General features: G+C 40.8%; 1 protein-coding gene across 1 annotated transcript in view; it reads right to left on the bottom strand.

The window, feature by feature from the left end:
• Positions 1-376: 376 nt before the first annotated feature.
• The window catches only part of NEXMIF (neurite extension and migration factor), a 234,415-nt gene continuing 219,531 nt past the window's right edge, over positions 377-15,260 (bottom strand). Inside the window, 3 exon segments of the mRNA XM_074962443.1 lie at positions 377-6,339; positions 6,341-6,449; positions 7,056-11,352. Of these exon segments, the coding sequence (XP_074818544.1) occupies positions 6,298-6,339; positions 6,341-6,449; positions 7,056-11,352 (4,448 nt within the window). The 3' untranslated portion in view covers positions 377-6,297.

Consider the following 15,260-nt stretch of genomic DNA (forward strand, 5'->3'; position numbering starts at 1 on the left):
AATGCTCTGAGTGCTGCATCTCTAGAGCTTGGCCAAAGAAAAGCGGGCAGGGGGGACTTCAATCTTGAAAATGTATCCCCATTTTTAGACCAACTACCAACCTTTTCCAATTTTGATGAACTTTCAAATTTCAAAGAAAAAAAATTCAGACTCTGTATGAATTCCCCCCTCCCCACCCAACCAGCTCTATGCAGTTCGGCCCCACCACCTCTAGGAGCCTTATGGCCCACAGACTTTAACATGAGCCCAGTTAAACTGATCATCAAAAGGTTATAATCAGGAGTGCGCAAGAGACTCCATTACTCATTTCTTTCTAACAATAATGATTTCTAATATTACAATTTCTAATGTTCAATAAATGAGTTTAATTTCTTTTTTCATACATGATCTTAAAATGCGATTTTTAATTTTTTTATTTATTCCATAAACAATATAACAAAACTCAGCAAGTTAACAATATGACGTTTTCACCATACAGAGTCAGTCACAAATATTTAAAACCTTTGCAACAAGAACAACAAAACCAAAAATATTACAAGAATATTTTACAAGAGGATCTATAAAACAGCGAAGCGCTCACAAATTTCCAGTTTCCTTTACACAATATCACTACACTCTTTCACAACATTTCTTTTTATTACAAAATTCCCAACAAAAGTTTAATTTTTTTCTTTGTATTTTGGTTTTTAAAACCAGAAACTTTTAAGTATACATCCTTTTATTAACACCCGGAGGTGCAAAAAAAAGGAAACCTCACACATACAAACACTTCACAGCACTTTTCTAAGAAAAATATACACTTACAAAATATTTTACAAATTGGCACACTTAAAAATATACAAGATTTTGTAGGCGTCTTAGAGTGATCCTTAAGAATTATACTTCAATTGACTCTACAGAATATTTATAAAGCTTATTCTAAAAGAAAAAAGGCAAATAATTTCCAAACATGTTAAACGGTCATGTAAAATGTTAAACAGAAATGGATACGTTACATTCATAAAAAGGGCCATTTACTATTTCTGAAATGCTCAAGGGGGATAAAGGTTATTTGAGCACCATAAAACAGTAGCAACTTACTAAAGAGGTGCCTCCAGTTCTATGGAAGTTAACTTAAGGAGCAGTACATTCAAATCTCTGTAGGCAGCAGTCAAAATGTCTACAGACAGTGCTGCAGGCAGTGAAACAGAGCATCTCCTTAGATTTCTACCCTGCTTCCCACTGGGAGTAAAAGACAAAAGGATTTAACTGGGATCTTTCTTTTTTTACTTTCTTTTTAAAAAATCTTCCCTTTGTGCTTTTGAAATGTACATTTTTCTATCGAAGGGCAGCAGTGGATACAAATTTTATTTCTTGTTTCCTTTTTTCACCAAGTCTTCAAAGGCTCAGCAAACGTGTCTAGCAACCCAGCTATCCTGTGAGATTGAGGGCACCCTCCTTTTTACAGATCCAGATTCTCTTAGATGGCTGTTACTCCATTGTCATTAGTGTCACTTGTTTACCTGAGAAACAGATTTTAAAAGCCTTGCTTCTACCACAGACATTGTACGTTATTTATTTTTTGCATTATTTTACACACTGAAAGATAAGGAGGCACATTCTCAAATAAGATGTCAGTGGCTTGAGCCATGCAACTTCCACTAGACTTTCTGGAAGCTGCACAGGAAAAGTCCAGTGCACTGAGTTGAGAAAGTACAGCCCAAGGGCCTGATCCTGCACCAACTGAAGTCTATGGACCTGGTTCTCTTCTCATTTACACCGACTTCAATGGAGTTTCTGACTTACACCACTGTAAGGCTTTGATCCAGCAAATCAGATAAGAATGCTTTAAGCATGTGACTAGTCTCATGGGACCTGTCATGTTTGGTCAAGTACTTAAAGTTAAGCACGTGCTTAAGTGCTTCACTAGACTGGGGCCTAAGTGAAAGACGACTCTAATCCAATGGGTGCCAATGCTGAAACTGCTGAAAATGTCATGAAAATGAAAATGAAATCAAAATTTATTTTGATTAATGGTAGATTGAGCTACAATGCCAGAAAATAGCAGTAAACATGACTTTTTAAACAAAAAAGTTACGCCCATGGCAATTGTTTCACAAAGGAAGCATCATCCACCTGATCCCAACACAATTTTTCCCCTCTCTGTTTAGGCCTTGATTAAGCAAGATATAAAAGCACATGCCAAAGTTTAAGCACAGGAGTAGGCCCAATTGGCTGTAATTGAACTATTCACATGGTTAAGTCTGTTGCTGAATCGGGGTTCTAATTCAAGATTTTGGTTCCTTATTCAAGAAACACTATGCTAAAAGGGGGGAGGGGGCGCAAGTGGGGGAGAATACATAATTTTATGCTTTATGATTGCTCAAGTTCCCCACGATTAATCTTTTTGTCTTTACAAAACCTCTATATGCAAGTACCGCTAACAAAACTAGGGACATTGGGGGTTGTAATTTAAAATCAGGTTGTCATGGGCATTTATTTTGAAAAGAAATATTCCTCTTAGTGTATTTACAAAAAGAAAATGGAGAATTTCCCTATAAATGCAGGAGGCACCAGTCCTGCTAGAACCAGGATTAGCAAGCAAATGCTGCATTCTCCTCACCTTGACTCTGTCCAGCACAGGGATTTTTCTCACTTCAATTCTTGGAATTGGAATGAGAGCAAATGAAATTGGGCCACATTAAACTGACCCAGTTTATGCCAATCTAAGCCAGGCTAATAATGGGAATGGGTCCTTTTAAATTGGGTTGTTTGTCCCTTTATGTATTCTAATTTATCTCATGATTATAACTCACCAAAACTGAAATCTGCCAGAGTTGCAGTACAGCACATCGTAAGAGAACAAGGATACTATATAATTTACATAGCATCCTTTATACAAAGGATCATAAAACGCATTGATAGTAAGAGTCAAACAAGATACACTGAAAACAGGGACTTCACGGCAAGCTGTAAAAGGGAATGGCCTAGTGGCTTGTAGTGAATATCTGACACTGATGAGCCAAAACAAATAAAATCGTGGAACTGTAGAGGATCCTGAGGAGGCAGACTAAAATGATGCAAAGTGGAGATGGGAGGGAATATAAGGAGAGGGAAGGGTGGAGTGAATCCTTGGAGATTCCTTTAAAGGGAGATTTAAAAATGGCAAGAGGCCAGTTAGTGACAGGACCCTGGAGAGGGGACTCTAGCTGCAATATTTTGGACCTTCCAGAATTTTTGAGTGTAGGAGTATGCAAGAGGGAAGTGCGCTAATCAGGATAATAGAATAATAAGTGGTGAAGGCAGGAATGAGCTTTTTGACAAGGAATAAGATAAAGAGATTATGAAAATGTTCTCGAGGTAGCTTTAGGCAGGTGCACAGAAAAGGTAAACAAGGGTAGAGGACAAAAATTTGGTTCAGGGAGAATTCCAAGATTTCTGGCTTTGGAAGCCAAGTGAAGGGGTGAGTTAGCAGAGGGATAGTAGAGTCACAGGTGGAGCAGGGTCAATGTTTTACCCCAAGGACTTTTGTTTTTCAGGCATTCAGTGGCAAGGAATGATGGCACAGTCTAAGGATGACAGAGTCAAGGAGGCCAGAGAGATGGGAGACAGAAGGCTGAGAGGGTGAGTCAAGGGAGATGGAATCTGCAATTAATATTGTACTGAAATGTAGGGTAACTGAGTATTAATGGAGTTTGCAAGATACAATACAATAATTGATATGTTTTATGTACTGTATTATTGTCCTATTGCACATTTCTCAAATCCCATAAATATTGCTGTATGTTTCAGTACAGTGTATCTTATTATGAGTCACATGTTAAACACACACAACACAATGAAGACCAACAGAAATGTGCTTTCAAATGGCAGGTCTGAGTCAACGGGCAGGGAACTGCTGTTTCCTAGAACTGGGTCTGACCCTGCTCCATAGGAGCAGCAGCCTAAACATCCAAAATAGCAGTGATCGCAGGTTCCTACCCCTCCCACCCACCATGTGCAGAATGGGAAACAGCGCTAGAAAATCTTAGTTAGCAACCCTTTTATTTTATAGAGCAGTTAATCTCTGATTACCACATAAATACAAAATACAACAGTGACTTTGTAATTACATAGGCCTGGACTGTTTCTTCGGGATCCAGATGTGGACGGGACCCTTTGTATGTGAATGTCTCCAGCTGTGGCATTGATTGAGAGAAAGGGTGCTGTCTCTTCCCACACAGCTCCGGGGCCCCATGGATATGGAGAAGGGCAGGGGGCTGGCTGTGCTCTGTGACTCTATTCTCTGCCACAGTAGACATCCAAGTAGGAATTAACACTGTTTAACAGGGCTCTGAGTTCCCTTCCAGGTTGCTACTATGTAGCCACAAGGGGAGCCAAGCAATGGAAACATGGCTTAAGCAAAGCCATGCACCTAAGGGTGGGGGCCAGCAGAGCTATCCCTGTAGAGAGCTTTTGCTTTAGCAGTTCTGGGGTCCCTTAGACCTCACTCCCAACTTGCTGGATTTTCTGTGGGATGCTGCACTCTAGCTTGGGTCCCATAAATCAACAGTTACTATGAGATTGCAGAGCTACCATAATCTGATCCAGAGTCACTCACTCCAGGCAGAGCTATAATGTTATTTTTCAGGACAAATCAACCAATATGATACTTCAGAGTAATTACAAAGCAGATTAGTTGTTAAGTAAAATAATGTTATTAAAGAGATGAGGCTAAACTAAAACCCCAGGATCTGAACAACCCCAAATGCTAAGAGATTTTGGATCCAGGTCAGAAGTTTGCAACTCAGTCCCATCTCTAAGTCTCAATACTAATAAAGTGGGGAATAATTTAATATAAAAATGTATAGTCACCTCCAACTCTGCCATTAATATTACAGAAAAAAACCTGACTATATCAAAAACACTTCCATGTACTGCAAACACAAAGTCTATCCCTATCTACTTTGAAATGCCACCTCAATACTCATGAATAGGTTGAGGAAGTGATCTCCTATTAGATTGCTACTAAGGCCCCTCTCCTTGTACCCATAATTTTCTATTGCATAAATATGTGACCTTACTTTCCTCTGCTTTCATTAGCTCCCCAGTTAGCAGGTCTCTTGCATATCAAGGTTTCATAATAAATCAGCAGCAAAATGCACAGGCTCTTAGTTGCACAAGGAAAATAAGTGAATTTTTGTTTTGTTTTTGTTTTCTCGAGGTGAGGGCATGGTGGGCTACAAATAAGGCCTTCTGAAAATACTTTTAGCATTCAATACTTATCACTGTCTTCATATAGTCCAGTCGTGTATGATCTGGCCTCGATTTGGTGAGATCACAAATATTTCTGTTTTCTCTTTTATTATGTACCGAGTCAAAGAAAAAAATGGTTGCATTGAAAATTGTTTTCATTTTAAGTTTTCAAACAATATTGGCATTGCAAAGTTAAACCCTTAGAAAACACCAAAGCTGTGATATGAGAGCACTTCTGACAGGATCAGCATAAAAATGTTTAAGAAACTTCTCAAAGAAAAGTAAATAGCAATAAATGTATGAAATGTAGTAGTTCTAATTTTATAACTATTTTAGAATTTATCCCAGGTTATTATAAAATATATAAAACTGAGATACAAAGTATCAGCAATATAACTTTGCACTTTAAATGATCTTCAGCTACAGGTTTTGCTTTAAGAAAACAGACACTTGAAAAGCAGCTGTTCTGTAGTCTCTAAATGCAGACATTTGAGTCCCTGTCAAACTTACCTTGAGTGATTTTCTGAATTCCTCCAACATTTCAACTTTCTCCTATAATGAAACCCAAAATTTCATCATTATGGTTTTTTTGCTCATGTTTCTAAAGAAAGGACATTAAAATTTCCCAGCTTCAGTTTTAAAGTTCTTTTTTTTTTTTTTTGGTGAGCTTTAAACCACAGGGCAAATCCATGAAATGAGGTAAGTAAATTTGGCACACTTTTAGTTATGTCCATAAAACTTTTGGTAAGTTGTATAAGTGAACAACATCATTTTCACTGTGAGTTACAGGTGCTTTCAAAGGGGGGTGGTTAATACATAATCACTGGAATGTTTATAGTAAATCAAAAGGCATAGTTCCAGAAAACACTCACAACCCAATGTTGATAGAGAAGTAAAAATATGTACAATACAGTCACTTGTTCATAGTTTGGCACAATTTTTGTTGTTGTTGTGGGTAATAGTGCATAAACTACTGTACAACAGTATGACTTTTAAAAGTCTTTCACGGAGAATACCAGATTAGGTTTGCTTTCAAAGAATAAATTCCCACAATTTCAAACTCTTCATTTCAGCACTTACATTTCAACATACCACAAGGCATATTTTGAAAGAAACAAACAAAAACCAAAAAAAACCAAACATCAAACGTCTTTCTAGAAAAAGGAGTCTCTTCTTCAAACACAGGTAAAACCAAAGATGTTGTTTCTGCTTTAAGAAGAATGTAGTCTGATTCCCTGCAGAAAAATCAAACATTTTATGCCATCTTAGTTAGCTTGTGTGGAGCCACCACGATAGGATCATATGCTCTAAACTCTGATACAGCAGATGACGCTTTATGATATAGGTTATGATATAAACAGCAGAGGGGGCTAGAAAGCACTCAGAATTGCCACATGAAGCTCAATTATGAATGAGTTTTCATTTTCAAACTAAAGAGCCTTTAGTTAGATATCTTGGCTTTTGGATGCATAACCTCTTTTTTGTGTTTTGTTTTATACAAAATGTTCAAAAAAAAAAGTCTTTCCTTTTCAAAATCATTAAAAAGAGCATGTAATTGTTTTGTTTTTTTTCAATAAATAAGTAATTAAAAACTGAAGAAGCCAAACAGCAGAAAAGAGTAGCCTTGTTAGTTTTTTAACCCCAGCCAAGCCAGAAAATGGGTCATTCTTTTAGGTAGCTTGCAAGTAATAAGTATTTTCATGCACTTAAAAAAAACTGTAAAAGGGGAATGTCTCTTTCATGCAACTCTTGCTTTCAGGAAGGAAAAAATGAGGAACAGCGGGCTTAGCAGGTAGTAGGAAAGTTAAGGGTGCATTCCAGCCAGTTTGGTGCAGCATTACCTCAGTTTTTCAAAAGAAGCTGTCACAGATGGGTCCTTATGGGTCTGTTCACGGTCTGTTCGCTTTACTTTACAGTTCTCATCCCTCAGTGATTTAGAACTTGATTTATGACGGTACAGCTTTTTATGGGTAGGTCCATTATTGCCTAAAGTGCTCAGGTTACTATAGCTTTTATCAAAAAAGGGAGAGTGAATGTCTATATTGTACCCAGTGGAACAGTTGGGGCGACTGGGATCACAAGTTGTGGCTTTGCCATTATTTTTGCTTGAGCCCTTGTTGCTTGACTTGTGATTCTTCGCAGTTCCCGGGGAATTACCATTTCCCTTTTTCTTGGACTCTTGTGATGTCCCTGCCAAAATTTTAAGAGTTTTCAATTTCAGGCTGTTAGATTCAGGCGACCGAAATATATCTGGGACGCTGTTATGGCCTACAGGCCCCCACAAGGGTTCGATTGAGGCCATCATAAATCTCTGAACATCTGCCATTCCAGATGCAATGTTAGATAAAATATTGGAAGGTTCCTCAAATTCCCTTTGATCATCATCAAGGAGGTTGTTAGTGTTTGCTATGCTAGTTTCGGACCAGCCTGTACTATTATCTTTTCTTAGTGACCATTCACCAGATAGTCCATTATGCTTCCCTATCTTTACAGAGGTTGGGCTGCGGTGCTGAATGCATTCAGCTAGTGCCTTTGTTGTTGAGGCTATATTATTTAACTGATTGACTGTCCTGCTGCCAGCTGCTTGAGCCTTTTCACCATTGACTCCAGCTGCATTTTTCCCTTTCCTTGTTGACTTGGGAGTCTGCCTGGAATTCTTACTTTGTGGTTTATCAGTTCCTTTGTTAGTTTTAGGAGATTTTTTCCTGGTGTTTTTCTGGGGAGAACTTTGGTTTGTACCTACATTCTTGCTGGATGAACTTTTCCTCTTAGATTTTGACACTTTGATATTGGTGCTAATTTGACCAGATGGCTCATTAAATGTTGACAAGCATGGACTTTTTTCAAGGAGGCTAACAGAATCTTCATCATTGAACATATGGAACTGAAACTGATGATTATTTAAAGTAAACCCACTATCTGCCTGATCTTGGGTCTGGAGAACCCCACAGTTCCACTTGACCTTATCAGTATTGCTTAGCACAGTCTGAGTGGTCTCCTGAAAACCTTTCAGATTGCTTAGCGATTTGGTATCTGACACAGTTATCTGAGGGGAAAGGTTGGGGGTGTCTGGAGGAGACATTTCCGAAAGCGATGACTGACGGAACTTATCAGGTGTGAAGTTGGAGATGTCTAAAAGGTCCGTAGACTCTTTCAAAGGGGTTATTTCATCTATACTTTGTTGGATCACTAGCTTGGGACTGCAGTGGGCCAAGAAATCATCATTAATATCATCTTCACCATCCTTTTCACACGACTTTAGACTTAAAGAACTGTAATTGCTCGAACTAACTGACAGTGAGCCCACTGAATCAAAACTAATGAGTCTGCCATCATCTGTACTTAGTGTACCTCGTTGGAAATGAAAGCGCCCCTCTCCATTATTAAAATGACATGACTGATAAGAATCATCAGACTGCACTTGTTGGTTATCCGGCACATATTTTTTTTGGTATAGCAATTTGCTGCTATTCAGATTTACTTGACTATATCCAGAGGCTGGGAGGTTATCTGCTCCTGCTGAGCCACCAAACTCATTTGATAATGCAGAAGCCTCCCTCATGTCACTTGCAAATTCCTGATGGTTGCTGCTAGCAGCCTTGTTTGCTGGCCACATGCTACTGAAGTTGCTCTGCTCAATTTCTAAATGGCCAGGTGACTGCTGCAGTTCAGATTCAGAAGGCGGGGACAGCACACAACTCTGGGCTGTCTGCAGAGCAGAGAACTGCTTTTCTGCCTGAACAATGCTAGGGAGGGAATGCTGCCGTTCAGCAGGATGCTGGGCGAAGTATGAGATACCAGTGTTGCTTGACAAATCAGAAGCATCTAACAATGTCTGCAGATACCCGCCGGGGATCAGGGGTACATTGGTGGTGATATTAGCAGGTGGTAGAGGCTTGTCTGGAGAGCAGGTGGCTGGCAGGAAAGTAGAATTTTTAGCAACCTTATCCTCCTGGCACTCAGAAATATGGGAGGTCTCTGAAGCACAAGGAATATTTTCATCCTTCAAACTAGCTGCTGTGTCCTGATTTTCCAAAGCAGGGGAGATTTCTCCCGTATTTGTGGCAGCTTTGATTTTCTTGCATTTCAATCGGGCTTCACTTTTGAATTTGATTCGGCGTAGCACTTTCCTCTCTGTTCCCTTATATTCCCTTTCCTGTGATTTGTACTTCACTGAGGCAATGCCTGTGATGTCATTTAAATGTAATCCATTTGCACAGCTGGGGGTAGCGATGGCTAATGTCTGCATCCCTTTCAGGCCTGCATCTTCTTTACTGCTGCAAGGCTGCTTCTGATCAGAGGAGCAGGAGCCCAGTTTGTTCACCGATTGCTCAATGGCTTTAATTCTTTGAATCCTGTGCCTGTTTGCTAGTTTGCATTTTCGCTTTCTCGGGTGAGGAAGGAATGAGACATCCGAGCCATTAAGATAGAAATTCTGTTTGTGGTAAAGAGACGATCTAAGATAATCCATCCGGCTCTGCTGCCTCTCTTGCCAGAAGCCCTTCAGTGGGGCCAGTTTTTCATACTTGCTGAGCAGTTCCTCACTTAGGGTAACAGTTGTCTCATTGGCATCGACTTTACTGAGCTTCACCAGCATATGCTTCTCCCCTTTAAATCTGTTAATGATGATGTACTTGATGATAACCGGGGGCTCCTTGCGAGAGACTTTTCGCCTTTTCTTTGGGCACCATTCGTCATCATCTTCCTCTTTGGGTCCATCCGGGAGCCATTCTTTCTTATCCAGAATCTTCTCACTCTCAATGGAATCCACATCGTACAAGTAATCATCGCTGTATCGTACTTTCCTCTTTGCCCGCAGCCCATAGTTCTGCTGAATGAAGGAATTGGAATGTTCCCTGGACAGATACCTGCTACAATCCTTTATATCCCGCAGCACATCATCCGAGGACTCCGTGCAGGTGCTGTCATCGCTGAACTCCCCGGAGTCCTCTGTGGAATTCACAGAGTCCAAGAAGTGGCTCCTTTTAGAGCCTATATACTGCACCACCTCTGTACTGTTGCAAGTTTTATTTAAGGCAGCTTTCTCCTTCTCCTCCTCCCCGTCCTCCTCCTCTCCATCCTCCTCTTCCTCCCCCCAAATGATGCCCTCCTCGGATTTGAATTGGGAAGGATCAGCCCCACCACCAGCCCCCCTCTTGAGGGTGCTCTTGTTGTCCCTTTTAGTGCAGTTGCCAAACACGCTGGGAAAGAAGTTGAACTGGGCATCCTCTTGCAGGGCGTTGGTCTTCTCCCTCACGTTGTCTTGGAAAGATTCATATCTAATCTTTAAGGAGCAGACGTCACTTCCCAAGGTTGAATCATCATCATCAAACATATAATTATCCACATCTTCCTCAGAAAACAAGTTTACAGAAAGCTCATTTTTGGAGCAAAGGTCAAGCAGCTCAATTTTACTTTCACTAATGAAAGATTCGAAATAGCCCCACTCCTGGTTGGGATTTGTTAGCAAAGGTTCCTCACCATTGCATTTGTCTGATAGTAATCCCTCGTAATAATTTTTCTGAGTGGGGTCCTCTGAATCACTGTCAGATTTCTCTGCATCTCTTTTGTCTGCTGCCCTCGATTTATGCATAGGGAAGCTTAAAAGCTGGTCTGAAAGCAGCTGATCCCCATATCTCATGGTTTCTCCTGTGCTCATGCAGTGAATCCCTATATCAGAGACTGAACAGGTGTCATAATCCCTATTTATATCACCCACTTTCAAGCTTATTCCCGGCTCTGCATCAATGCCGTCCTTTGATTCAATAAAGCAGCCTAGACAGGTCCGGCTTGGCTGCATCAAGCAGTCACCAGTCAGAGCTGACATGCCTCCGGGCTCCATAATTGTGAATGGAGCCTTCTCACAATCGCCTGGCAGAGACCAGGAGCTCATGCTCTTTGTCACACAAGATGTAAGAGAAATAGCGTGTGCGGACGAGTCATCTGAAGTGTTCTCAGGTACATCAGTGAGTCTCAGAGGAGAAGGAGGGCTCAACAAACAGGGCTTCTTTGAAGTCAGAGGAGGCAGCACTCGGTGGCACACTTGATTTTCCTTCTGAGCTATTGTCAAGGCTGAAAACGTAACCGCAGTATCTGCAGCAGTGCAAGGCTTCCCATCACTGTCTGGGTCATGTGACTCTGGAGGAATTGAAAGAAAAAGGGAGAGTGGAAGAGAAGGAATAAGAGAAAGAGAATTAGTTTAACAACCTTGGGATTCTGATCTGATTATTTTCCCCTCCTCTTGCTATGTTTTGGGAGATGACTTTTGCAAACAAACAAATTCTTTGAAAAACAGCAGTGTCTTGCTTACAAGACTGCAAGACTTGTGCATATGGACAGATTTGGCATCTATGCAATCTACTATAGTCACCTTTATCAAGAATATTTATTTTACACTGAAACTGATGAGAAAACTAATTTAATGTATTTTTGCCAATTTGCACTAGCTGAGGATCTAGCCCATAATGTGTTTATGTAAACACCCAGAGTTATAAAATACAATATAAAGTAAAGAACAAATGTGTTACTGCACTGTTAATGAGGAGGAAACTAGGACACAAAAGTCAAGAAACTCAGAAGATGAAGGTTTTCAAGGCAGCACTAACTCCGGCACATCACACACTTGTGCATCTATTTAGTAACTTATAGGCAAAATTCTCGGGCTGTTGGGAGGTCCACAGTGCAGGGGTCAAGATATGAATCTCCATATCCCTCTGCACTCCCTGCAGACTAGCTCTGCAGTGACGCAGGGTATGTCTACACTTAAAACACTGCAGTGGCACAACTGCACCTCTGTAGCACTTCAGTATAGACACTACCTACGCGGATGGGAGGGGTTCTCCCGTCGGCACAGGTAATCCACCTTCCCAAGAGGCAATAGCCTGGTCAACAGAAGAATTCTTCCATCAACCTAGAGCCGGTCTACACCAGGGGCTAGGTTGGTACAGCTACCTCTCTCAGCGAGGCCTCTGTCTGCAGGTGCCTTGAGGAACAAGTATGGCCAGGGGATCTCCCACTCTATGGATCTATTGATATACAAAAATCTCTAGGGAGAACAGTGGCCTGTGGCTAATATTCCTGACAACATCCGGCAGTAGTGGCCTTAGGAGCACTGCTGAGCCAACAACTGCAGGATGGGGTTGAGGGTTCTGGACCTCAAGGCAGGTCTACACTGAAAACTTACATCGGCATAGCTAAGTCTCTGACCTAACCCCCAGTGTAGACAGCACAATGCCAACAGAAGAATTCTTCCATCAAAATAGCTACCGCTTCTTGGGGAGATAGATTAACTACAGCGACGGGAGAACCCCTCCCCCTTTGCCATTGGGGGGGTCTACATGGATGTGCTAGAGTGACACAGCTGCAGCTGTGAAACTGAGTGTGAAATTGGAATGGGATCAGAATCAGGCTCAAAGAGCTTAAGGCAGCTCCACACAATTGGCAGTCTTAAGGGTTGAGCCACCTTTAGCTTTAAAGCCTTAAGCAGGTAAGGGCAACCTAAAACTAAAGCGATTCAGCATGCACCCCACCTTCCAAGTAACGCTACCTCCGGGGCCCTGTGAAAATGGAAATGGAAATGTTTTACACATACACAGGCACATTACATTCCACCTTTAAACATATATAGCTTTAAAGCTACTGAACTGATTTCCCTGAAATGTGGTTTACTTTTCCTTTTTTAGAGAGGACTAAAAACAACTTTGAGTTCCTCACTTGAGCCATTTCTGAGTTTGAGGCTACAAAAATTTCAATTGGATTATACGGGAAAGCAACTTTTGGGCCAGCTCCCGTAACTTCAAAACAAATGAACAAATTCAGGTCCAACTTAAAAAAAAAAAAGAAAATCAACTTTGAGCTGACAGTAAGCATGGGAAATTGAAGCCAAAAGGAATATGTCTGTGAAAGTTACAAGGACATGAACAAGGGAAGTTAAAATGACAATGGGAACTTGGTCTTAAAACATTCACTACCACCTAAATCATCTCCATTTTTTAGATCTACATCTGTAAAAATGAGCTTGTCTCCTGTGAAGTGCAAATCCTGAAAAATGGATTTTCCATTTTTGTATGGTGCTAAAGTCAAGATCATATTCAATTAAAAGGTGTATTTACTCAATGGACTGTAGTGACTTCAATGTACAGAGTGGCTGAGAGCCAAGAAGAGCATTTCAGACGTAACTATCGATTTTCTGGCTTTTGTCACAGTTTTTGGTCACAATTTTAACATTATTTCAGTATTTTATGGTAACATGTTAACTCAAAAGCTAAGTAAAAACACAGTAGCCCAAATACTCATCCATAGCCAAAGAGAGTGCAGTATAGTTGCAGAGACGGAGGGGTGCAAAAGGGGCCTCCTTTGCACTCCCCAAGTGCTCAGCCTGTTTCATGCCAAGCCAATCACTAGCTGTAAGTTAGAGCTACTAAAAGCTAATCTAAATTACACTGGATGCCAGTGTCCCCAGCGGGTCAGTAAAGCAGTGAGGGATTGATAGGATATAGAGAAGCCCTGGCTACCACCATAATGAACATGCAAACATAAGAACGGCCATACTGGGTCAGATCAATGGTCCATCTAGACCAATATCCTATCTTCTGACAGTGGCCAGTGCCAGATGCTTCAAAGCGAATGAACAGAACACGGCAATCATTGAATGATCCATCCGCTGTCATCCACTCCCAGCTTCTGGCAGTCAGAGGCTAGTGATACCCAGAGCATGGGATTGCATCCCTAACCATCTTGGCTAATAGCCATTGATGGACCTCTCCTCCATGAACTTACTTAATTTTTTTTTGAACTGTGTTATAGTTTTGGCCTTCACAACATCCCCTGGCAATGAGTTCCACAGGTTGACTGTGTGTTGTGTGAAGAAGTACTTCCTTTTGTTTGTTTTAAACCTGCTGCCTATCAGTTTCATCGGGTGACCCGTGGTTCTTGTGAAGGAGTAAATATCACTTTCTTACTCACTTTCTCCATGCCATTCATGATTTTATATACCTCTATCATATCCCCCCTTAGTCGTCTCTTTTCCAAGCTGAAAAGTCCCAGTCTTTTTAATTGCTCCTCATATGGAAGCTGTTCCATACCCTTCTTCCAGATCATTTATGAATATATGGAACAGCCCTGGTCCCAATACAGATCCTTGGGGGAACCAGCTATTTACCTTTCTCAACTGTGAGACGTGACCATTTATTCCTACCCTTTATTTTCTACCTTCTAAACAGTTACTGATCCATGACAGGACCTTCCTTCTTATCCCAAGTCTGCTTACATTGCTTAAGAGCCTTCGGTGAGGAATATTGTCAAAGGCTTTTTGAAAGTCCAATCACCTGGTACAGAAACTGATTTAAGAGGTGATAAGTTACATACAACACTTAGTAGTTCTGCAATTTCATATCTGAGTTCCTTCAGAAGGGAGATGATGATGGCATAAGAACTGCCATGCTGACTAAGTCACAATCCCCTACCCTGTAGTGATCCTCACATGGGCAAAGACACTGCTGTCAGCACATAACCTGCTTTTGGTTCAGCATCAAGTAACTGCACAGCACTGGAAGATCTGGGTCAAAACCTTTAGAAAATTCACTATTATACTCCAGTATTTAATTAAGACATTTTCCTATTTCTGTTTGTTAAACTGCATTTCATGGAAGTTGTATCAGATTCTACAAATCAAATCAGTTTCTATTGACAAGGTAACCATTGATTCTGCTTGGTAGGAGTAGATTAGGCACACGCATAATGGCCAGGAAATCTCTTTGTAGCTCTAGCAACTGTCACCCACTATTATTTTACAGACTGTTTGCATGTATCTGCTAAAGAATAAGATTGGCTGAAACTGACAGATATATTCTGAATTCTGTCATGCTGGAAATCACAAATGTGTGTTTCATTTCTCACTACTCTATCAACTAACAACAGTGCTATTCACCTATACGTCTGGAGTTACTCTGGATTTATAGCTGTGTGGAAGAGAATAGAATTTGCACCTATAGACTTATGCTTCCAAATTCATTTTGATAGGGTACAAGAATCCGAGCCTCTACCAC

The sequence above is a fragment of the Natator depressus genome, chromosome 9 (assembly GCF_965152275.1).
Source record: "Natator depressus isolate rNatDep1 chromosome 9, rNatDep2.hap1, whole genome shotgun sequence".
Lineage (NCBI taxonomy): Eukaryota > Metazoa > Chordata > Testudines > Cheloniidae > Natator > Natator depressus.